Below are 26111 nucleotides of genomic sequence, written 5' to 3' on the forward strand. Positions count from 1 at the left end.
CCTTGGTGTGGGGCGGGAAGAGCCTCCGTGCGGTAGGAGGGGAAGAGTCTCCGTGCGGGGCGGGAAGAGCCTCCATGCGGGGGGGGGGGGGGGGGGGGGAAGAGCCTCCGTGCGGGGTAGGAAAAGCCTCCGTGCGGGGCGGGAAGAGCTTCCATGCGGGGCGGGAAGAGCTTCCGTGCGGGGCGGGAAGAGCTTCCGTGCGGGGCGGGAAGAGCTTCCGTGCGGGGCGGGAAGAGCTTCCGTGCGGGGCGGGAAGAGCCTTGGTGCGGTGCTGGCATCGCTCCGGGAAACACCTCGCTGCAGCTTCCGCCGGAGGGATCACCTTCCTGCCAACACAGGAAAGATATTACTTCTCAGTTGTGTCTTAACCTGACCATCTGCTATGCTGTCTTTAAGCTTGGGTTGGTCAGCCTTTGATTAGTCAGATATTTATTGATCACATGTATTGGATGTTGGAGACTGCTGCTCGCTACAGGGTTGGAGACCTCTGTTCGCTGCAGGGTTGGAGACCTCTGCTCGCTGCAGGGTTGGAGACCTCTGTTCGCTGCAGGGTTGGAGACTTCTGTTCGCTGCAGGGTTGGAGACCTCTGCTCGCTGCAGGGTTGGAGACCTCTGCTCGCTGCAGGGTTGGAGACCTCTGCTCGCTGCAGGGTTGGAGACCTCTGCTCGCTGCAGGGTTGGAGACCTCTGCTCGCTGCAGGGTTGGAGACCTCTGCTCGCTGCAGGGTTGGAGACCTTTGCTCGCTGCAGGGTTGGAGACCTCTGCTCGCTGCAGGGTTGGAGACCTCTGTTCGCTGCAGGGTTGGAGACCTCTGTTTGCTGCAGGGTTGGAGACTTCTGTTCGCTGCAGGGTTGGAGACCTCTGCTCGCTGCAGGGTTGGAGACCTCTGCTCGCTGCAGGGTTGGAGACCTCTGCTCGCTGCAGGGTTGGAGACCTCTGCTCGCTGCAGGGTTGGAGACGTCTGCTCGCTGCAGGGTTGGAGACCTCTGCTCGCTGCAGGATTGGAGACCTCTGCTCGCTGCAGGGTTGGAGACCTCTGCTCGCTGCAGGGTTGGAGACCTCTGCTCGCTGCAGGGTTGGAGACTGCTGCCCCCTACACCAGTCTTCCCCAACTATGGACCTTCCGAGTCCTCCTCACCTGCCAACACCCCCCCCCAGTCTCTACCACCAGTTCTCCATGACTCTTCCCCAAGAGCCGCTCTTCTCAGGTATGGGGTCAGTCACTGCTCAGACCACGACACGCGTACTCGGTGGTCTCAAATATCGGTCATTTGTCTTCTGCCGACCAATTACCGTAGACCGCCCCAACCAGTCCTACATTAAACGCACATTAATGTCACTATGTTAAAAAAATCCCTTGAGCACTGTGTATGTAGGGTAGCTATAAATATGTGAATTTATATATGTAGGTTAGAATAACATTGTAGAAGCACTACAATCACCTTCTGTGGTTGATTGTTCAATAAATCCCTGAACTATATGTTTAACAGATCTCTCACCCTGTCCATGGAGGACAGAAGAAAATGTATATATGCTGGTTAGCATTGTAAATGTCTGGCCACGTCTGTGGTAGAATGGAATAGAATTGGAACTATCAGGGGAAAGCGCCAAGCCATTACGACTATATAGCACTGGGAAGGGATCAGGATAAGGATTTTGGAAGAACAAAACACCCTAGTGCCAAGATCCGTGAGTGAGGGTTCAGCCCAGATGGCAAACTCTTTACTCTGCTAATTAGAAAGTTAATTTCTTTATCATTACTAAGAGATGCTTAGTAGCATCATTACCGAGATGTCGGTAGCCAGGTTTGTGAGTCCTCACCCACTGCATCACTTGGTCGTCACAGTCCATGACGTCACCAGACCTGGCTGGGTGTCACGGGTGACGTCACCAGACCTGGCTGGGTGTCACGGGTGACGTCACCAGACCTGGCTGGGTGTCACGGGTGACGTCACCAGACCTGGCTGGGTGTCACGGGTGACGTCACCAGACCTGGCTGGGTGTCATGGGTGACGTCACCAGACCTGGCTGGGTGTCACGGGTGACGTCACCAGACCTGGCTGGGTGTCACGGGTGACGTCACCAGACCTGGCTGGGTGTCACGGGTGACGTCACCAGACCTGGTTGGGTGTCATGGGTGACGTCACCAGACCTGGCTGGGTGTCATGGGTGACGTCACCAGACCTGGCTGGGTGTCACGGGTGACGTCACCAGACCTGGCTGGGTGTCATGGGTGACGTCACCAGACCTGGCTGGGTGTCACGGGTGACGTCACCAGACCTGGCTGGGTGTCACGGGTGACGTCACCAGACCTAGCTGGGTGTCACGGGTGACGTCACCAGACCTAGCTGGGTGTCACAGGTGACGTCACCAGACCTAGCTGGGTGTCACGGGTGACGTCACCAGACCTGGCTGGGTGTCACGGGTGACGTCACCAGACCTGGCTGGGTGTCACGGGTGACGTCACCAGACCTGGCTGGGTGTCACGGGTGACGTCACCAGACCTGGCTGGGTGTCACGGGTGACGTCACCAGACCTGGCTGGGTGTCACGGGTGACGTCACCAGACCTGGCTGGGTGTCACGGGTGACGTCACCAGACCTGGCTGGGTGTCACGGGTGACGTCACCAGACCTGGCTGGGTGTCACGGGTGACGTCACCAGACCTGGCTGGGTGTCACGGGTGACGTCACCAGACCTGGCTGGGTGTCATGGGTGACGTCACCAGACCTGGCTGGGTGTCATGGGTGACGTCACCAGACCTGGCTGGGTGTCACGGGTGACGTCACCAGACCTGGCTGGGTGTCACAGGTGACGTCACCAGACCTGGCTGGGTGTCACGGGTGACGTCACCAGACCTGGCTGGGTGTCACGGGTGACGTCACCAGACCTGGCTGGGTGTCACGGGTGACGTCACCAGACCTGGCTGGGTGTCATGGGTGACGTCACCAGACCTGGCTGGGTGTCACGGGTGACGTCACCAGACCTGGCTGGGTGTCACAGGTGACGTCACCAGACCTGGCTGGGTGTCACGGGTGACGTCACCAGACCTGGCTGGGTGTCATGGGTGACGTCACCAGACCTGGCTGGGTGTCACAGGTGACGTCACCAGACCTGGCTGGGTGTCATGGGTGACGTCACCAGACCTGGCTGGGTGTCATGGGTGACGTCACCAGACCTGGCTGGGTGTCACAGGTGACGTCACCAGACCTGGCTGGGTGTCATGGGTGACGTCACCAGACCTGGCTGGGTGTCACGGGTGACGTCACCAGACCTGGCTGGGTGTCACAGGTGACGTCACCAGACCTGGCTGGGTGTCACGGGTGACGTCGATTCATAGAGCATCTAGACGTGGTCCACTGTACCATCACCTGCGGCAGGTAGACGTGGTCCACTGTACCATCACCTGCGGCAGGTAGACGTGGTCCACTGTACCATCACCTGGGGCAGGTAGACGTGGTCCACTGTACCATCACCTGGGGCAGGTAGACGTGGTCCACTGTACCATCACCTGGGGCAGGTAGACGTGGTCCACTGTACCATCACCTGCGGCAGGTAGACGTGGTCCACTGTACCATCACCTGGGGCAGGTAGACGTGGTCCACTGTACCATCACCTGCGGCAGGTAGACGTGGTCCACTGTACCATCACCTGGGGCAGGTAGACGTGGGCCACTGTACCATCACCTGGGGCAGGTAGACGTGGTCCACTGTACCATCACCTGCGGCAGGTAGACGTGGTCCACTGTACCGTCACCTGCGGCAGGGTGTACTCACAACAAGTAGCTACTCACACCATGGACCAGACCTGTGAGCCTGGCAGCTCACCATATGAGCAGGAGAAGCCTTCACAATATGAATGGAAACTGAACTAAAAATACCAAATACTAAAAAATACTAAAGGAAACTGAACTAAAAATATCTTTTAGCATATATTGCGCTTGTCACACTTCACCTTGAAGAAAGAACAAAGACAGTGGAAAGAATGACTGGAGCTCAGCCATTGAGTAATGACTAGCGGGTTGACGGGCGGATGTTTGTGCTATACAGAGTGTTACAGGGAATGTGGGATGGGGTGGAATGGGTGTGGGGCGAGCGGGGAGGTGAGACAGACAAATGTGGTGGAATTGGCTAGGAAAGGTGTGGGTGAGAGTGGAGGTATTAGAGAAGAGGAAAAGGGAGAGGAGGGGCGAGGTGCAAGAGGAGAGGAAAAAGAGCATTAGTGGAAAGAAGAGATGAAAGTGAGCCGGACGCGTGTTGCTGAAGGAATCGTTTCACTGAAGCTCTCTTCAGCATCTATAGAGGCTGTTACGACCCTGGGTTCATATTGGAAACCAGAGGTCAAATTGAATTTAAATAGGTAAGAAGGATATTTAGTTAACAATAATGATTATACTCGGGGCTTTTCATACCTCGATTACGTCTTCCTTGCCAGACATAAGATGAACCTTGTTACTCACAGATTATTTAGACTCTGAGCTTGTTCATTATTAAATATAATATTGAACTAGTTATCAGCTATTCTTAGAACTATTAAAGTAACTAGTAATGAATGTCTGAGTAAGCTTGGGATGATGTCTGCTGTACGATCAGCTAGGTATCTTCCCGGCAGCAGCTTGAGAGAGCTTTACCTGAGCTCTCCCTCGCTCTTCTCTAGACCTCTGTGCTGGTGTCATCACTCTCCCTTGGGTGCTCTGTTCCTTCTCCTCCTTCTCTCTTCCCTTACCTTATTCTGGGGGCAGTTTATAAGATAAGTACTTGTCCGTGTATTTACTGTGATACTGGCTAGGTTTGTGTTTTGTTAGAGATATTTTAAGCCAGTGTTTTGGCATCACTAAGTGTACTCCATTGTGACTAGGATACCACGTGGGCCATAGTTACCCAGGCTGCTTCAAGCCTTACATGTGCTGTTCTGTAAGTAAACTTTACCTTAGTTATTGTAATTGTAAACCTTGTATCCTGTCTACATGGACCAAGGTAGTTAACGTAAGGTAGAGTGGTAAAGTATATTATTGTAGTAATGTATATGGGGGGTTATTAGAGGGTTTAATAAATAAGATATAAGTTAGGAGTTTACTTTTATGCTGCGGAGTGTGGAATAGGGGATTACCGTAGACTGCAGAGTTACTCTAACCTAACTATTATATTATTATTTGGGAATATTCTTTCCCTGGGGGCCGGGGCCTCCCTATTGCCACTATTTTAGGAACTCTTATCTTGTACTATTGGCCCTCTCAGTACAGACACACTGCCCTCATAACAGAGGCAAAAGGAAAGTGAAAAAATCATTGATGTAACCGTTTAGGCCATATGTACCTGCATATGTCTACAAGACACTGCAATCAATACATATTTTACAAACTAAATATAGTACCTGGTGGTGCCTGAGTCTGGGTCTCTCTCCCCCTCCAATTCTGTCTTCTCATTTTCCCTTCCTCAAATTCTACCTACCTCCCATTCTGTCACCTTTCGTCCCTCCCATTCTCTCACCCTCTCATACTCCCACCCCCTCCAGTCATTTTAATTAACACTTGAATTCACTAATATTTAAGCTTATACCAAAGTCATGGGACACTATGTTGAACATTTCACATTAACAGATTTCGTGAAACAGGATTATTATGACCGTGTCCCCCTTAACGGAGGGCACAGGGACGTGACATCCTGTGACGCTCCAGATAAAATTTTCCATAATTTTCCAGTGTTTAATAGGGCTAGCCCCAAGCGTCTGGTCTACAATACTTAAAAACACAGATAGATATTCATTATCTTGTATTGCTATACTAGAGGCGGGACAGGGGGAGGGGAACCCGGCGGTGCCTGGGACGTCTCTGCTCTCAACGCCTGTAACAGTAACACGATATTATACACACCCAGGAGACTATCCCATAGTCGTCAGAGGGCCTCACACACATCGTTGGAAAGTGGGGAATCATAGCTTATCACCTGCCACACCAAGGCGAGCCTGTGTGTTCACTGCCCACGATGACCTGGGTTGAGTCCTGAAGGGAGGCCTGAACGATGGGCAGGTTGCTCCAGTCCTCTCCGAGTTTTCTGGGGTTAAAGTTAGCCAGAGGTTGTAGAGAGCTATTGCTGAAAGGGTCCGCTGTTCCAGAGAGGTGAGGAAGCACTTCACACATCCATCTCTGGTAGTGCCCCAAAAAGTTTCTTGTGCTAATCGTCTACTGAGAGTCACATACTTCATGTTTAAACTCACACGACAATATAGAGAACGAGAGCATGGGAAGACGGGTGTCAGTGTGAACTTGGTGTTTACCTGGGACGGTTGTGTGTGTGTGTGTGTGTGTGTGTGTGTGTGTGTGTGTGTGTGTGTGTGTGTGTGTGTGTGTGTGTGTGTGTGTGTGTGTGTGTGGAGAGAGTATGGAGCACTGCAGGAGAGAGGCGTACATCAGGTGACTCCCGGTGTCACGTCACTATATTGAGTAAATACTCCTTCCCATCTTATAAAGTTCCAAGCATCCACCATTCGATTTGTCTTGCTGGAGAAGAGATAGCGTAGGATTTTAATGGTAAATATAAATACATTTAACCATTTAAGTGTGAGACTTCATCCAGTGTGCATCAATTCCCTCCTGCCCGTCATAACGCCAGGCCGCTAGCTTCAAATATTCTTTGGGCGGCTCCGTTGGTGCGTTGCTGATATCAGTAAAATGTTAAATGACCTCCCTCCATGACATCACTGTGTTAAATGACCTCCCTCCATGACATCACTGTGTTAAATGACCTCCCTCCATGACATCACAGTGTTAAATGACCTCCCTCCATGACATCACTGTGTTAAATGACCTCCCTCCTTGACATCACAGTGTTAAATGACCTCCTCCAAGACATCACAGTGTTAATCGACCTCCCTCCATGACATCACTGTGTTAAATGACCTCCCTCCATGACATCACAGTGTTAAATGACCTCCCTCCATGACATCACAATGTTAAATGACCTCCCTCCATGACATCACAGTGTTAAATGACCTCCCTCCATGACATCACTGTGTTAAATGACCTCCCTCCATGACATCACTGTGTTAAATTACCTCCCTCCATGACATCACAGTGTTAAATGACCTCCCTCCATGACATCACTGTGTTAAATGACCTCCCTCCATGACATCACTGTGTTAAATGACCTCCCTCCATGACATCACTGTGTTAAATGACCTCCTCCAAGACATCACAGTGTTAAATGACCTCCCTCCATGACATCAAGGAGGACATCTCAAGGTGCAGGATTAAGAAAAAGAGAACAATTAGAATGTCAGTAGAGTGAGGGTCGCCGGGGGCCGTCCCTGTACTCACCTAGTTGTACTGGCGGAGTTGACCTCTGCTCCATCGGCCGCCTCTCAACTGTCAATCAATCAACTCTTACTAGCTACTGACTAATTGTTTGGTTTCCACACACACCCAGGAAGCGGTCCGTAACAGCTGTCTAACTCCCAGGTACCTGTTTACTGCTAGGTAACAGAAGCATCAGGGTGAAAGAAACTATTCCCATTTGTCTCTGCCGGCTCTGGGAATCGAACCCGGGCCACAGCATTACGAGTACCGCGCGCTGTCCACTCAGCTACCAGACCACGTCCTGTGTCCTGTGTGTGTGTAGGTGTGGCGTCAGGCAGGTGTGTGTAGGTGTGACGTCAGGCAGGTGTGTGTAGGTGTGGCGTCAGGCAGGTGTGTGTAGGGGTGGCGTCAGGCAGGTGTGTGTAGGTGTGACGTCAGGCAGGTGTGTGTAGGTGTGGCGTCAGGCAGGTGTGTGTAGGTGTGACGTCAGGCAGGTGTGTGTAGGTGTGGCGTCAGGCAGGTGTGTGTAGGTGTGACGTCAGGCAGGTGTCTGTAGGTGTGGCGTCAGGCAGGTGTGGAGGACGGTGGCCGTCGCTGCCAAAGTAATTATACCAATAATATAGGAGAGTGAGAGGGAAGGGGTGGTGGCAGCCAGGATGGAAGCCAGTGAACATTCTTGTTAAGTTGTGATATGTTACAAGTGGTGTGGCATCCTGTTACTATTGAGTCTAATTATGGTATACCTCCACTGTTCCTCTCCTCCATCTCACCCTTGACACCCTTATCCCCTTAGGTTCTCCCCTTCCTCACCCCCACTTTTATCCTCTCCCTATCCCCTTGGTCATCCAGCCTTCCCCTTGTTTCCCCCTTTGCTTCAGAAAATGTAATATTAAGGACTGAAACAGCTATATGGGCTTCGTATCCTCCCTTCCCCACCACCTTGGTTCCCGTCCCTTCTCCTCCCTCTCCTCCCACTATCACCCCCTCCTCCCACTGTCACCCCTCCTCCCACTGTCACCCCTCCTCCCACTGTCACCCCTCCTCCCACTATCACCCCTCCTCCCACTATCACCCCTCCTCCCACTATCACCCCCTCCTCCCACTATCACCCCTCCTCCCACTGTCACCCCTCCTCCCACTGTCACCCCTCCTCCCACTGTCACCCCTCCTCCCACTGTCACCCCTCCTCCCACTATCACCCCTCCTCCCACTGTCACCCCTCCTCCCACTATCACCCCTCCTCCCACTGTCACCCCTCCTCCCACTGTCACCCCTCCTCCCACTGTCACCCCTCCTCCCACTGTCACCCCTCCTCCCACTATCACCCCTCCTCCCACTGTCACTCCTCCTCCCACTGTCACCCCTCCTCCCACTATCACCCCTCCTCCCACTGTCACCCCTCCTCCCACTGTCACCCCTCCTCCCACTGTCACCCCTCCTCCCACTATCACCCCTCCTCCCACTGTCACCCCTCCTCCCACTGTCACCCCTCCTCCCACTGTCACCCCTCCTCCCACTGTCACCCCTCCTCCCACTATCACCCCTCCTCCCACTATCACCCCTCCTCCCACTATCACCCCTCCTCCCACTATCACCCCTCCTCCCACTGTCACCCCTCCTCCCACTATCACCCCTCCTCCCACTGTCACCCCCTCCTCCCACTGTCACCCCTCCTCCCACTGTCACCCCTCCTCCCACTGTCACCCCTCCTTCCACTGTCACCCCTCCTCCCACTATCACCCCTCCTCCCACTGTCACCCCTCCTCCCACTATCACCCCTCCTCCCACTGTCACCCCTCCTCCCACTATCACCCCCTCCTCCCACTGTCACTGTGGGAAAAACCTGCTGGGATTGATATAAGAGGAGACTACCAGGGACTTGTACTGAACTAAATTAAAAATTTACTGTCTGCAAATTAATTCAACTAAAATCTCTAGCTAGGGTTGTAAATCCTAGATCCTCTTTTCCTAATGATAAACTGTGGGCTGTAAGGGACAGGTGGGGTGAATGACTATGTTGATAGAAGTTCCAATCCACCTGTAGACAGGGATCTCACATCAGCTTGTATTTTATACAAGGATAAGATTTGATAAATTCAGTTATCTGACTGAACACTGGCTCTGTTTAAATCAGGGATTTAAACATACATAGTCTAACCTAGCACCATAACTTAACAGCCAATATGTACTTATACTATAAACAACAAATTAAATTGTAAAAGTATAATAAATGACCTTAAATGTAGTCTAATACTGTCAAGTACTAGAAATTATATTCAATTAAATGAACTTATATGATAACTTAAAAATTAACTAAGCAAACAATTGATAACTTAATTTATATATTCAAATATATATGCAGACATATTCAATTTATATGATACAGTTAGCTTGAGTGAATCTCTTCCCACGCTATGGACACTTGTGAGGTTTTTACTTATTGAGGCTGAATTCTTTTCTGACAGAATGGACACTCATGAGGTTCAGTGCTTGGATAAGATTCACAGCTACACTACAATTTTAATAAACTTACTGATATGTGAGGCTTAGCCTCGCTTTTTAACCAACAGACAGATTTATAGGATATTAAAGTTACACAAGCATACAATTGGCCAATCATACACCAAATAACCTTCAATATACTTCTCTGCCAGTCGGGGTGCCTGTCTGACAAGTTTGCCAGACTGATTAACTCTCTTGTCGAGTTTAGGCACGATATTTTGCTACAGCGTTGCTGTATGATGATCTGGTAGCGTTGCTAAGTGATTATCCTGCAGTTGCAGAAGAATGATTCGAGATAAAAGTTTATGAATGAAGGTGGAGGAAACCGTGTCACTGATCTCCACTATACACTCTATTTTATGTGAATGTTCTAGGATTTTCCTTGTAGATATTGTCCAGGTACTCCCCCAGTTCTAGAGAGTATTCACTGGCGATAAAAAATATTAGATAAGGTGTCCTTGAGCTGGTAATGTTCGCTAAGGATCAGTCACTTGTTCACTCAATTGTAAACAAACGCGGAGTGCCGCGGGCTTTGTTGGTGGGCGCTTCACTGCCCCCATCGCCCTGCCATGCTCTCTGAGCACGGTAGCCTTCAATGAATATTGATTGATTATTTTTACAGTCTAGACTTATTATTGAAATAAGATGTGATTATAATATAATTAGATATAAGATTTAAAGATTATAAGTAGTATTTGAAAGTACCACTGAATCTTATTAAGGATTCGATTTTTAATCCTACCGGATGTTGAATCAATGTTCCAATAGTTTTTTAATTAAGAAGTCCTTCTAGAAGCTTCTGGATCCTTGAGAGATCATGTACAAAGTCACGTAGGCATCAAAAGGGCCCCTGTTGCGTACGTGTTCATGGTGCCATTGTCATCCAGGATCAAGCTATAAAATGAATCTTTAATGATTCTAATATGATTTTGATACGATTTAGATATGATTTTGATATGATTTAGATATGATATAGAAATTATACATTTCTTAGATGATTATTAGATATGGTGGGTAAAAATTTCCCACATCTTCCAGAGGGAGAGAACTGGCACAGAGTCCAATACTTAGGACAATAGTAACCATATGTATTTATTTACTCTCCATTGGATTGATAATACAAGTGCAATTTTTGCTTGCACTTTTCTGCTGCTGTCCGTTGTGGACGATTGTGTCTGTTAGGAGTCAGTGGGTCTTGTGGAGTTAGAGTGTCTTGAGGTCTCTCAGGATCTAACTGCAGCTGGCTCACTGATTCCATGTGGATGAGTTTGTCCAATGTCTTCAGGGAAGTTGTTCCTTTGGACAGGATTTTGACTATTCTCAAAATCCCCTGACTATCTGGATGGACTGAGACAACTTTACCTAATGGCCAGTCAGCCCTAGGGCCATCACTGTCTACCAAGACAATATCGCCAGGTTGGAGATTAGCTATATTATGGGGGACATTGGCCCCATAGTGATGTTCTCGTAGAGATGTAAGATATTCTTTTGTCCAAACATCATTCCATTTTTGGATTATGCTGGACAGATGCTTATACCCCTGAACCAACTCGCTCTGACCCACATATGAGGGATCTCTGATCTCATCATCCACTAGAGATGGTACTGGAGTCAGAAGTCTTCCATACATTAGGTGGGCAGGACTTAATGGCTCATGTTGAGTAGGATCCTCAGACAAGTAAGTCAACGGCCGGTTATTCACCCTTGATTCTATTTCCGTGATTACTGTCTGGAGTTCTTGAAGATTGATTTTCTGACGGTGTAGAGATTTTCTCAAGGATCTTTTTACAGTTCCTATTAACCGTTCATAAAATCCTCCGTGCCATGGGGCTCTCGGAGGGATAAATTTCCATCTGCAATGACGCTGTTCCAGTGTGGAAGTAACTGCAGGATGGGAACAGATTTCCCGTAGACATGCTTCTCCAGCTACCAAGTTTGCTCCATTATCTGAAATCATCAGCTTAGGGCATGATCGGCGTGCTGCGAATCTGCGGAAAGCTTGAATAAATGATTGAGCAGTCATATCGGGTGTGACCTCTAGATGTACTGCCCTGGTGGTAGCACAGGTGAACAGACAGATGTATGCCTTGATAGGTTGCTTATCTGCAGTCCCTGTTAGATATATTGCTCCTGTATAATCTACTCCTGTCGTTTCGAAAGGTTGTAGATGGACCACTCGCTCCTTTGGCAGGGGTGGTGGCCCTGGATAAGAGCAAGTTCTTGCATCGTACCTTCGGCATATCATGCAATTCTTCAAGATTGATTTGACTGACTGTCTTCCCTGAGGAATCCAGTACTGCTGTCTGATTTGTGTGAGTGTGTCTAACACTCCTCCATGTTTGATGATTTGTTGATGTGTATGCAACACAATCAACCTTGTGATCCAATGATTTTTTGGTAAAAGCCATGGATGCACGGTATCTAGATTGATATCTGCGTGTTTAAGTCTCCCTCCACAACGCAGAATGTTGTGATTTTCTTGGTCTATCCACAGACCGAGATTGTGTTTTAACTTATGCGGAAGATTTTCATAGTTATTCCCATAAGTTTCTCTCTGGGCTTGTCTTACCCAATAGATAAGTGCATCTGGAAAAGTGTATTTTATACCTTTTTTCCTGAGATATTGAAACACGTTCTGTGTTACATTGATTAATTTGATGAGCGAGGAGTAACGAGTACAATCCAAGACTGATATTTGAGCTTGCTGCCTGGTGGTAGTTATGGTTTGTGTCGTAATGACGTGTGGCTTTTGTTCAGGCCAACTACCATTCACTAACCATCGAGGCCCATGGAACCAAATATCTGCCTTTGCAAACTGTTTAAATGTCATACCTCTTGATAAGAGATCAGCTGGATTATCCTTTGTTGGTACATGCAACAATTGAAAGCCTGCGGAAATTTCTTTAATTTCCGAGACGCGATTTTTTACATATGGAGTTGGACAGTTGTCGTTTCGTACCCATTGTAAGACAGCTTCATTGTCAGACCATATGATGACATCCTTGATGTTCATGGTAGACAAGACTTGTTTGATATGCACAGCTAAGCGTGTACCAGTTAGCAGTGCTGTTAGTTCCATCTGAGGCAAAGTCCTCTTTTTTAATGGAGCGACTCTGGCCTTAGAGGTGATAAGATATGATTGATTAGAAGTCACTAAGTAAGCACAAGCTCCAAAAGCTTTGGCTGACGAGTCTGCGAATACATGTAGTGATACTTCTTCATTTTCCTCGACTATGTGTCTCGGAAAGATTATCTTTTCAACTAAAGTTTGTTCTTGAGCTACTTCCATCCAAGCTTTTTGTAACTGGATTGGTAGTGGATCATCCCAACCAACCTTAACTTTCCATGCTTGTTGCACCAATAAACGCCACTTGATAGTCAAAGGATTTAGTAGACCAAGTGGGTCGAATACTTTGCTAACTTGTGAAAGCAAATCCCTTTTTGTAGTGATGTTGTAATTTACTGGCACAGATTTGATCGATATTGTGTCCGAGATTAAATCCCAATCCATACCTAACACCTTTTGTGATTCTGGTACGTGATATTCAGGGTAATCTCTTGCTATTTGATTATTCAATGTTGCATTATTAGAGGCCCAAGATTGTAGTGGCATGTTTGCACCTTGTAGCTCCTTGTTAGCCTCTTGATATAATTGTAACAGTTCAGTAGTACTGTTAACTGTCCCTTGAAAATTATCTACATATAGATTTTGACTGATTTCAGTCTTACAGGGACTTGATGATTTCTTCAGATGAGTATCTAGAGTTGCTTGCAATAGAAATGGACTGCTTGTCGCGCCAAAAAGAACTGATGAGAATCTGAAAGTCACTACTGGACTATTGACATCTTCTGGGTTCTCTACCCATAGAAACTTAGTGAAGTCTCTATCTTCTTCCTGCAAGCCAACTCTGAGAAAGGCCTTACTTATATCTGCTGAATACGCATATTTGTTAAGTCTAAACTTCAACAGTATGTCATACAATTTCTGAGTTAGACTTGGACCTGTTTGCAAACAATCATTTAGACTGGTTCCTTGGGGTCCAGATTTAGAGCTACAATTAAAAACTATCCGTAAAGGAGTTGTTTTTGATTCTCTCTTTACAGCCATGTGTGGTAAAAAATGGCCTATTTGCTTATTGTCATGTTTCACGACTTCGATGAATTTATTCTTTAATTGTTGAGCAATAATCTCATGATAGAGTTTTAAATGCTCTGGCCTTTTTCTTAGCTTTGCTAATTGAGATTTAAATTGACTGTAAGCCATGTGATAATTGGTAGGTAAGATTTTATGGTTGATTTTCCATGGTAGCCTTACCCAGTACTGTCCATCATGGTACTGTACAGTTTCTAAGTACTGATTGTATGCACAGACATCATCAGGACTTGGTTGTTCAGGAATTATTCCTATGGCATCAAGTTCCCACAATTGATGTACAGATTCTAATCCATCATCAATCATGTGGGGGATTTTAAGTGGTGACTGTTCTTTGCCTAGTCATGCCACTATTACAGTTTCTGTATGATGTGATTTTTCAGGAGTTGAAGGTTCAAGATCTAGTATAGGTCCTGTCATCAATATGCCTCCTGCTGATTTGAGTATATTCATACCCATAGATTCTTCTGATCCCAGAATGAATCGATGATAGTAGTCAGCTCCAATCAGGATTCCGATATCTCCTATGTAGTCAGAATCGAGTAGAGGATCTGCTAATTGTATTCCTTTTTCTTTTAGGAATTTAATTGTGGCTGTCAGACCAGTCACTTCCATTTCAGTAGGAATTTTATCAACTACTATGGCTTCTACTGTCCTTTGGGATGTACCTAGACAGACATTGAGTTTTACTACTGGAAAGGTTCTACGACCAGAATTAGTAAAAAACCCTGATATGGAGGTAGATACTTGCTTTGAAGATTTAAGTTGTAAATCTTCTGCCATCTTTTTACTGATAAAGGTTTTCTGTGACCCTTGATCAAAAAAGCCTCTAGTTGGAATACAAATTCCTTGATTGCATAGTTCTAGCTGTGCAGTAGGCAATATGGCTGCTGTAACAATTTCTGTATCCAAGTCGTTGACATTGCTCATTACTGTACAGAATTGTACGGCTGTTGTGGTATTATCATCTTTGGGCTTTGCCTGAGATGCAGGTTGATTATTGGAAGTCTGTGATCTGGATTGAGTGTTAATATCACTACAGAGTGCTGTGTGATGTACACTTTTATGACAATATTGGCAGTTCTGCAATTGAGTGATACACTCACTTGTATCGTGCTTCCGTAGACAACGGATGCACCTGTTCAGAGATTTCAGTCGATCGATTCGACTGGCACGGCCTACATAAACTGTGCATTGATAAATGGTATGTGCTTCTTGACAGAATAAACATTTTGGGGCACTTGTAGCTCCTTTTGTCTTATCTGTCTTAGGAGCTTGGTTTCCTACAGTTCTGTTAACTGTGGGGGATATAGCATAAGAGCCAACATTATTCTGTTTCCACTTTGCAGAAGAGGAGTTTTGTTGCCTTGATTTTTGACTGCCATTCTGGACATTTTTATTTTTGTCCGTGGATTCACCTTTGGGGATTTTTTCTTGAGATCTAAGTTTTCCTCGGCTTCGTAATCTTTGTACGTAAGCTCGAAGTCCATCAATGATTTGGCTTTGTGATAAGATGTTGGTGTTATAATGAGTGCATAGGCTGTCTATGACCTCATTTGGAAGTTTCCTTTGAATGATTAACTTTATAAGCCACTCTGCATCACCTACAGGTACTTTTGTACTGAGGGCTTTGATGATTGATTCTATAGACAATCGAAATGATTGTAGTGACTCATAACTTTTATTTGGAGAGGGTAAATCCAATAATTTGTATGAGAGACGTGCAATTGCAGTCTCCTTATCACTGTAGTTATCTTGTAACAACTGTAAGGCATGGTCGTAATCATCATCTGTTAATGACAAATTAGCAATGACCTGCCTTGCCTCTCCCCGTAACTGGCCTTGCAAATATTGAAACTTTGTCGCCTTTTTGAGAGAGGGCTTGGAGTTTATTATAGAATCAAAGTGTCTCCAGAAGGTATCCCAATCGTCTTCATCCTTGCCCTCAAAATATGGTAATTGTACCTTTGGGAGCTCTGCGGCTATATGTGTGATAGTTGCATTGCTCTGTTGAGTGGATGAGCTCACATTGGATTGGGTTCCTGCTTGAGATATTTGTTTGATTAAAGGATCAAGTTGATCTTGGATTTTATCTTCATACATTGTCATTTCAACGACAATTTCCTGAAGTTCCCTTCGGGTTAAATCTGCATTAGCCATTTCTGTTAGATAAATCTCTGCATGGCGTTTGATTTGTTCATACTTATCCACAGCTGCTTTTACTCTGGTATTCAGAATTATTAAATCAGGAGATGGTTGTCTAGCCAACTTTTGACATTTGTCAATCAGTTGAGTTAGGTGATTTTGCAGACCATTAAGTGTCCTCCTATTTCCTGTTTCAGCTGCTGGTGGAACACTGTTAGCCATTTTGACCTTTTCCGAGTTTCGGAGATTCCGAGATTTTTCTCTTTTTTCTGATGAATATGCTTGATGTTAATGTATTTTGATAAATGAGCTTTCCTGTCTACTTAGGTAATGATTCCAAAGATCGTCCTTCATTTCCTCCCTGGAATCTGGTTGTAGCAGGTGTTCATTATCAAAAGTACTGTAATAATTTGATTTGTGACCCGAATGCACGAATGCACCAAGTTGGTAAATCTTGTAATAATTTTTTAAAAATAGTAAATGGCACTATTTTTGCAAAGTTATTACAAGATCTGTTACCCTAATAGTTGTTAGATAAAATACAGTAGAATGTCTACTGGTTTTACCTGGAATAGGGTATGATATAGTTGATTATAGATAGATTGTAATGATGCTCTTACAGTGATGATAACACTTTTTTAAAGAATATTATGTAATGAGCAGCTCTGAAAATCAGTAGATTAGAGATAATGCAAGATAATACACTTAAATATATATGTAATGTTACCACAATGAGGTAGATAATGGTATTTTATGATTAAGATGCAGTGCAGTGTCTGTGACACTGATATACTTAATTACTGAGGTTTCTTAACACAAAACAGTATCAGTTTGTTATGAATGCTTACTAGTTAATGGATTCGGTGGCTTAAGCCACTGCAAACTATTTGTTTACTTAGATATATGGCTATGATAAATATTGGCTGATAGCTAGGTTAGGCTAGAATATGTAAGAATTATTCCAATGCAAAATCAAGAAGTTTCTTATGTATTTGGCATTGAAATATTCGGTAAACGAATGATCATAAATATCTAGGTATAAAGGACCATTATTATCTAGGTTCGAAGGACCATTAATGTGGGAAAAACCTGCTGGGATTGATATAAGAGGAGACTACCAGGGACTTGTACTGAACTAAATTAAAAATTTACTGTCTGCAAATTAATTCAACTAAAATCTCTAGCTAGGGTTGTAAATCCTAGATCCTCTTTTCCTAATGATAAACTGTGGGCTGTAAGGGACAGGTGGGGTGAATGACTATGTTGATAGAAGTTCCAATCCACCTGTAGACAGGGATCTCACATCAGCTTGTATTTTATACAAGGATAAGATTTGATAAATTCAGTTATCTGACTGAACACTGGCTCTGTTTAAATCAGGGATTTAAACATACATAGTCTAACCTAGCACCATAACTTAACAGCCAATATGTACTTATACTATAAACAACAAATTAAATTGTAAAAGTATAATAAATGACCTTAAATGTAGTCTAAATACTGTCAAGTACTAGAAATTATATTCAATTAAATGAACTTATATGATAACTTAAAAATTAACTAAGCAAACAATTGATAACTTAATTTATATATTCAAATATATATGCAGACATATTCAATTTATATGATACAGTTAGCTTGAGTGAATCTCTTCCCACGCTATGGACACTTGTGAGGTTTTTACTTATTGAGGCTGAATTCTTTTCTGACAGAATGGACACTCATGAGGTTCAGTGCTTGGATAAGATTCACAGCTACACTACAATTTTAATAAACTTACTGATATGTGAGGCTTAGCCTCGCTTTTTAACCAACAGACAGATTTATAGGATATTAAAGTTACACAAGCATACAATTGGCCAATCATACACCAAATAACCTTCAATATACTTCTCTGCCAGTCGGGGTGCCTGTCTGACAAGTTTGCCAGACTGATTAACTCTCTTGTCGAGTTTAGGCACGATATTTTGCTACAGCGTTGCTGTATGATGATCTGGTAGCGTTGCTAAGTGATTATCCTGCAGTTGCAGAAGAATGATTCGAGATAAAAGTTTATGAATGAAGGTGGAGGAAACCGTGTCACTGATCTCCACTATACACTCTATTTTATGTGAATGTTCTAGGATTTTCCTTGTAGATATTGTCCAGGTACTCCCCCAGTTCTAGAGAGTATTCACTGGCGATAAAAAATATTAGATAAGGTGTCCTTGAGCTGGTAATGTTCGCTAAGGATCAGTCACTTGTTCACTCAATTGTAAACAAACGCGGAGTGCCGCGGGCTTTGTTGGTGGGCGCTTCACTGCCCCCATCGCCCTGCCATGCTCTCTGAGCACGGTAGCCTTCAATGAATATTGATTGATTATTTTTACAGTCTAGACTTATTATTGAAATAAGATGTGATTATAATATAATTAGATATAAGATTTAAAGATTATAAGTAGTATTTGAAAGTACCACTGAATCTTATTAAGGATTCGATTTTTAATCCTACCGGATGTTGAATCAATGTTCCAATAGTTTTTTAATTAAGAAGTCCTTCTAGAAGCTTCTGGATCCTTGAGAGATCATGTACAAAGTCACGTAGGCATCAAAAGGGCCCCTGTTGCGTACGTGTTCATGGTGCCATTGTCATCCAGGATCAAGCTATAAAATGAATCTTTAATGATTCTAATATGATTTTGATACGATTTAGATATGATTTTGATATGATTTAGATATGATATAGAAATTATACATTTCTTAGATGATTATTAGATATGGTGGGTAAAAATTTCCCACAGTCACCCCTCCTCCCACTGTCACCCCTCCTCCCACTGTCACCCCTCCTCCCACTGTCACCCCTCCTCCCACTATCACCCCTCCTCCCACTATCACCCCTCCTCCCACTATCACCCCTCCTCCCACTATCACCCCTCCTCCCACTGTCACCCCTCCTCCCACTATCACCCCTCCTCCCACTGTCACCCCCTCCTCCCACTGTCACCCCTCCTCCCACTGTCACCCCTCCTCCCACTGTCACCCCTCCTCCCACTGTCACCCCTCCTCCCACTATCACCCCTCCTCCCACTGTCACCCCTCCTCCCACTATCACCCCTCCTCCCACTGTCACCCCTCCTCCCACTATCACCCCCTCCTCCCACTGTCACCCCTCCTCCCACTGTCACCCCTCCTCCCACTGTCACCCCTCCTCCCACTGTCACCCCTCCTCCCACTATCACCCCCTCCTCCCACTATCACCCCCTCCTCCCACTGTCACCCCTCCTCCCACTGTCACCCCTCCTCCCACTGTCACCCCTCCTCCCACTGTCACCCCTCCTCCCACTGTCACCCCTCCTCCCACTGTCACCCCTCCTCCCACTGTCACCCCTCCTCCCACTATCACCCCTCCTCCCACTATCACCCCTCCTCCCACTGTCGCCCCTCCTCCCACTGTCGCCCCTCCACCCACTGTCACCCCTCCTCCCACTATCACCCCCTCCTCCCACTGTCACCCCTCCTCCCACTGTCACCCCTCCTCCCACTGTCACCCCTCCTCCCACTATCACCCCTCCTCCCACTGTCACCCCTCCTCCCACTGTCACTCCTCCTCCCACTGTCACCCCTCCTCCCACTGTCACCCCTCCTCCCACTGTCACCCCTCCTCCCACTATCACCCCTCCTCCCACTGTCACCCCTCCTCCCACTGTCACCCCTCCTCCCACTGTCACCCCTCCTCCCACTGTCACCCCTCCTCCCACTGTCACCCCTCCTCCCACTGTCACCCCTCCTCCCACTGTCACCCCTCCTCACACTGTCACCCCCTCCTCCCACTGTCACCCCCTCCTCCCACTGTCACCCCTCCTCCCACTGTCACCCCTCCTCCCACTGTCACCCCTCGTCCCACTGTCACCCCTCGTCCCACTGTCACCCCTCCTCCCACTGTCACCCCTCCTCCCACTGTCACCCCTCCTCCCACTGTCACCCCTCCTCCCACTGTCACCACTCCTCCCACTGTCACCCCTCCTCCCACTGTCACCCCTCCTCCCACTGTCTCCCCTCTTCCCACTATCACCCCTCCTCCCACTATCACCCCTCCTCCACTGTCACCCCTCCTCCCACTGTCGCCCCTCCTCCCACTGTCACCCCTCCTCCCACTATCACCCCCTCCTCCCACTGTCACCCCTCCTCCCACTGTCACCCCTCCTCCCACTGTCACCCCTCCTCCCACTATCACCCCTCCTCCCACTGTCACTCCTCCTCCCACTGTCACCCCTCCTCCCACTATCACCCCTCCTCCCACTGTCACCCCCCCTCCCACTATCACCCCTCCTCCCACTGTCACCCCTCCTTCCACTGTCACCCCTCCTCCCACTGCCACCACTCCTCCCACTGTCACCCCTCCTCCCACTGTCACCCCTCCTCCCACTGTCTCCCCTCCTCCCACTATCACCCCTCCTCCCACTATCATCCCTCCTCCCACTGTTGCCCCTCCTCCCACTGTCACCCCTCCTCCCACTATCACCCTTTCCTCCCACTGTCACCCTTCCTCCCACTGTCACCCCTCCTCCCACTGTCACCCCTCCTCCCACTATCACCCCTCCTCCCACTGTCACCCCTCCTCCCACTGTCACCCATCCTCCCACTATCACCCCTTCTCCCACTGTCACCCCTCCTCCCACTGTCACCCCTCCTCCCACTGTCACCCCTCCTCCCACTGTCACCCCTCCTCCCACTATCACCCTCCTCCCACTGTCACCCCTCCTCCCACTGTCACCCCTCCTCCCACTGTCACCCCTCCTCCCACTGTCACCCCTCCTCCCACTGTCACCCCTCCTCCCACTGTCACCACTCCTCCCACTGTCACCCCTCCTCCCACTGTCACCCCTCCTCCCACTGTCTCCCCTCCTCCCACTATCACCCCTCCTCCCACTATCACCCCTCCTCCCACTGTCACCCCTCCTCCTACTGTCCCCCTCCTCCCACTGTCACCCCTCCTCCCACTATCACCCCCTCCTCCCACTGTCACCCCTCCTCCCACTGTCACCCCTCCTCCCACTGTCACCCCTCCTCCCACTATCACCCCTCCTCCCACTGTCACCCCTCCTCCCACTATCACCCCTCCTCCCACTGTCACCCCTCCTCCCACTGTCACCCCTCCTCCCACTATCACCCCTCCTCCCACTGTCACCCCTCCTCCCACTGTCACCCCTCCTCCCACTGTCACCCATCCTCCCACTGTCACCCCTCCTCCCACTATCACCCCTCCTCCCACTGTCACCCCTCCTCCCAATGTCACCCCTCCTCCCACTATCACCCCTCCTCCCACTGTCACCCCTCCTCCCAATGTCACCCCTCCTCCCACTATCACCCCTCCTCCCACTGTCACCCCTCCTCCCAGTATCACCCCTCCTCCCACTGTCACCACTCCTCCCACTGTCACCCCTCCTCCCACTATCACCCCTCCTCCCACTATCACCCCTCCTCCCACTGTCACCCCTCCTCCCCCCCCCCTCACCTTCCTTGACCTTCCCATTCTCTCAGAAGAAAATAATTAAGAAATTGTAGGATTAAACTGCGTGTTTTACAGATAATTTATATCAGAGGTGATGAAGGTCACCTGCAGGTGTTGCAGGTGTAGGCTATATTTTCTTAATACATCTACCTTAGGCTGATCAGAAAACTCTTGACCCCTGAAGGACTCGAACCCGATCACCCAGGGCTTCCATGTCCCTTGGCATGTCCAGTAAAAACACGTTATAAGTCAGACGACTTCTCAATACTTTTGTTCAGTCTGTGGCTGAGTGGGTACAGTACTGAACATGCCAAGGGCATGGAGACTCTGGCTGACCGGGTTCGAATCTTACAGAGGTTAAGAGTTAGTATCCTCGTAACTGACACATCTTAGTTGTGAGCTGTCTTGCCTCGTCTTGGGTTGTACTCCACGCTGGAGCCACACATCCCACGGTTACTTGGAAATAAGTGATGATTAAAGTCGTCAATGAATCTCAAATGAGATTTATATAGAGAGTTGTTATGTTGGTCACGATTGCACATGCTGCTGATGATATACGAGTCATATGGGATTTCAGGACATAGTTTCGACGTAATATTAACCAGATTTTCCTCTCTTCCGGATTCTTGGAAAAATTTCATCTCTCAGTTTGTACCTTGTGTCCGGCCTCCTGTTCCCTACATCTAGTGTCACAACTTTGTACTTTGTCCAGTTAATTTCTTGTGGCATTGTTAAAGTTTAAATGCCTACATATAACCCTTGTATTCAGAACCCCTTGTAATATTTTATATGTAATACTATTATTATTATAATTATTATTATTATTGTAGAGGTGACCCACGTGTTACAACAATAGTACAGTAATATTTCACCTGGAACTGTCGTCGTAGGGAGAGGTAGGGCTGGTAGGGCAGGTGGAGCAAGTCTAGGCTCCTCAGGAAGGGTAGGACAGAGGGAGTCAATGCCTCTTTAGGGGTCCTATGGGCACATATCCTAAGTGCCAGTGGTGCCGGGTAGGCGTCGTCCGCGCTGGGTCACATGCAGTTCAAATCTGGCCCACTCGGCCTGCGCGGGGCTGCTGCGCGGGTAGGCTGTGCGCCGTCGCCGTCCACCAATCAGGGCACAGCCCTGCCTATACTGTAAAATGTCTCCTTTGGCGGGCACTTTGAATGTGGTTCCCTCTACACTCCTCCCGTCCCTATAGAACAATGGGTATATTGGAGGGAAAATGTTTCACTATATATAACATGTCTTTTTGTAAAAAGTCTGGTTTCATGAATGGGTCCTATTACAATTATTACCCGTATTATCTTTGCACTGTACACGAACATTATAATTATTACCCGTATTATCTTTGCACTATACACGAACATTACAATTATTACCCGTATTATCTTTGCACTATACACGAACTGTTTCAACATTGCATACACTACACTATTCCCTTTCCTTTTTTCTTTTTTTTTCAGCTTCACTCTTAGGAATTTACTGTCCTAACAATATTCCTCGCACCAAAGCGCTGCTCCTTGAATGTGAGTCCTTTGACAGAGCAACCCTCTTCCCACATCTCACCCCCAGGATCCCAAGGGAAAGCAATTGGATCTATGCCTTCCAAGGACTGACCAAATGCTAGTTCATTCTTTATTTTCTTCTGAGCCCTCCTTTCCACATTGTGTCTTAACGGGCCCCACTTCCTGTGAGAATTTTGCTTCGCTTCCTGATCCAGACCTGTCTGTTCAGTAGTGGCATGGTCCCGAATTGCCACTTTTGTCCTGCATTGGATTCCTGAAGGGGCCTCACTTGACGAGTTCTCACTTAGCATAACCAAACTCTGCTGGTTGTACGTGTCTGATGTGGTAATGTCCATGTCCCCCCTGTCAGTGTGAGCCGAGATGTCTTCCACGCCTCTAGACAATATCTGGTCAGCATCTTGCTCCAATGCCCCTCCTTGGCCTGTTATGCACTGGGTCGGATTTAGGCCGAATGAGCCGACCCGGCAGCGTTTAAAGACGAATTCTGGTCCTTAAATGAAACACGTGGCCTGTTGCCCGAGGTGTCCCCGTGCTGGCGGACTCCTTCCTCATCCCTTTCGGATTCCTCACAGTCCCGAGCAAAATGACCCTCTTTTCCACACCTGTAGCACTGAACAGGTCGCCTAGGGGATGGGCTACGGCGATGCTGTGGTGACATAAGAGCAACTGTAAGGTGCCTCAAACTCTCACACACCTGGTCCAATCTCCCGTTGGTCTCTGAGATACCTGCTACCAAGGTGTCCAACTTCGCCTCCACGCCCCTGGAAGATAAAGGATGCGAGCCCGCACTCGATGGTCGGCAAGTGTTGATTCCAAAACCTGAAGAGCTGGTAGCCGGTGACGTGCCTGGGGAGCTGGGAAGGGCGAGTGTCGAGCGCCGAGGAGCGTCATTACTCCTGGGTGGCCGCTCATACTGGGAGTACCTTCCCACTGCATTCACTCGCACTGCTGGACCTTGGGGCACTCGGTGATGGGAGTCATATCCTTTGGAACCTGAGGAACCTTGGATCGCTATGGCATTGTGCTGGAAGGTTTGGGCCCGATCAATAGCCTCCTCCATGGAGGAGTTCCTCGCATTGGAAATGTATCCTGCCAGACTCTTATCCTGTAATCCCTGGCCAAATCTCATTACTGCGATTTGTTCCACTTCCCATCGTAGCACATGTTTGTAGGCCCGATGAGCCAAGTGATGGGCCCTATCTGCCCAATCAGTGATATCCTCTTCTGGTTCCTGCTGTGCCTGGTTAAACTTCATCATGGCTACATCCAGAACTTCCCTATCGCCAAATCGCTTGATCATCTTATGCATCATGCGATTATAATCGATCGACGGTTCTCTGTCCAGTAAGTGATTGTAAAAATCACTTGCCTTACCCTTGAGGCACCATCCTAACTGTGTCAATAACGTAGGTCCGCTCCAGTCCTTTTCCGAGGCATAAGACGTGAAACGGCGGTAGAAGGTGGCCCAATCTGACTTCCCGTCATAGTCCAACGCCCGAGGTGGTGTGCGGAAGGTCTCTTCCTGTTGGCGATAACCGGTCCGCCTGCTACGGGATAGAGAGGCATCTGAATCGGAAGCCCGAGAGCTGTGTGCCGAGTGTCGAGCTGGCCGTCTCCTTGATCGAGCCGATCGATGGTGGGAGGGGCTCCCCTGCCGAGTACCTTGCAGGCCACTAGCCCTGGAGTAAGCTGGTGACTGATGTCGGCGTCCACGTTGTCTGCCGCTGGCGGCACCCCTAGAGGAACGGCGGGTACCCGTTTCGCTGGACGTGGACGATGAACGACTTCCTGCCCCCTGACCTGAGGGCCCGGGGCCCTGTTGGGACGGGTCCACCTCAAACGATATAGCAGCCATCAACTCGGGTTTGGCCCGAAGGCGGTTGATATCATAAATGTTGTCCTCCGTGATCACGTGGCTACGCCGAAACTTGATAATGCGAGCGGCCAATGTATCTCCTACACCCGGTAGCAGCTGCAGCTCAGCAGCCGAAGCAGAGTTTATCTTGATTAGAGCCATTGTGCTGGTGTCGAAAGTTAAAGCTCCGATATATCGTGCCACACCTGGTAATAGCCTTAGATCTGGGGCCAGGCACCTCACATGTATATCACCCCAAACAAAAAAAACAAACAACAAAAAAACACAGACACCAATGGCCACACTTAAGGTTCCAATGTTCAGAGATAGAGATAAATGTTCCACAAGGAAAAATAAGCACTGCACAGTCAATAATGTAAATGATGGGGCCAGGTGGGTTTCAAGCAACATAAAACACTGCACACTTAATTGGTACCTAAATCACTTGAGGCTTAGACAAAAACTGGGCACTTACTGCACTTGCAAAACTGGAAAATCTGATATGGCAGGCACTTTGAGGAACTTTAACAAGCAATGTGCCTGATTTTCATAAGCACTGGGCTGAGGGTTCTCAAAAACACTTTTTTCAGGTGAACATGGGGAACTGTGTGCAGGGCGGATCACCATCCACCTTAAATCTGGTATGAACACAAACTCACAGGCTTACTTAATGTATCTGTTCCCCTTGAGCCGTTACTTCTGTAGAAAGCCTAGAACAGGTTACGTCTAGCTAACAGTAGAAATGAGAAAGTAATAGACCTGTAGCAAGCACCCTGCAGAGCTGGGACCAGCGTCGCTGTAGTAAACACACTGGAGACGGATGCGCTCGGGAACGACAGCCTGAAATCCTCCGCGAGCGGATTCGTAAACAATACAGGTCGGATATGCTCATGAACGGTGGCCCGTATTCCGTGTGAATGGTGGTACTTGTCTCCCCTTCTTCAAAGAACTTGGGGACCGCGGGAATCGGTGCTTGGGGGACAAGACAATAAAATGCAACAAATCCGGGGAAATAATCCGTATAAAACACTGATAACTGGAACTTATGGAGAATCTTGGGGGATTGCACGAGATGTGGAATAAAACATATGCACAAAAAAACAGAGGTTGAAATATCTTGGGCACCGCTATTGAACAACA

The 26111-nt window shown here is 47.8% G+C and overlaps 1 protein-coding gene across 1 annotated transcript; it reads right to left on the reverse strand.

The window, feature by feature from the left end:
- Window positions 1-429: 429 nt before the first annotated feature.
- Window positions 430-24971, reverse strand: LOC138359577 (micronuclear linker histone polyprotein-like). The gene is made up of 2 exons (XM_069318926.1): window positions 24486-24971; window positions 430-1044 (listed from the first exon to the last, which is right to left on the reverse strand). Exons 1-2 carry the CDS (start codon window positions 24969-24971, stop codon window positions 430-432), a joined length of 1101 nt encoding a protein of 366 aa, XP_069175027.1.
- Between the last annotated feature and the right edge of the window lie 1140 nt (window positions 24972-26111).

The sequence above is a fragment of the Procambarus clarkii genome, chromosome 91 (assembly GCF_040958095.1).
Source record: "Procambarus clarkii isolate CNS0578487 chromosome 91, FALCON_Pclarkii_2.0, whole genome shotgun sequence".
Lineage (NCBI taxonomy): Eukaryota > Metazoa > Arthropoda > Malacostraca > Decapoda > Cambaridae > Procambarus > Procambarus clarkii.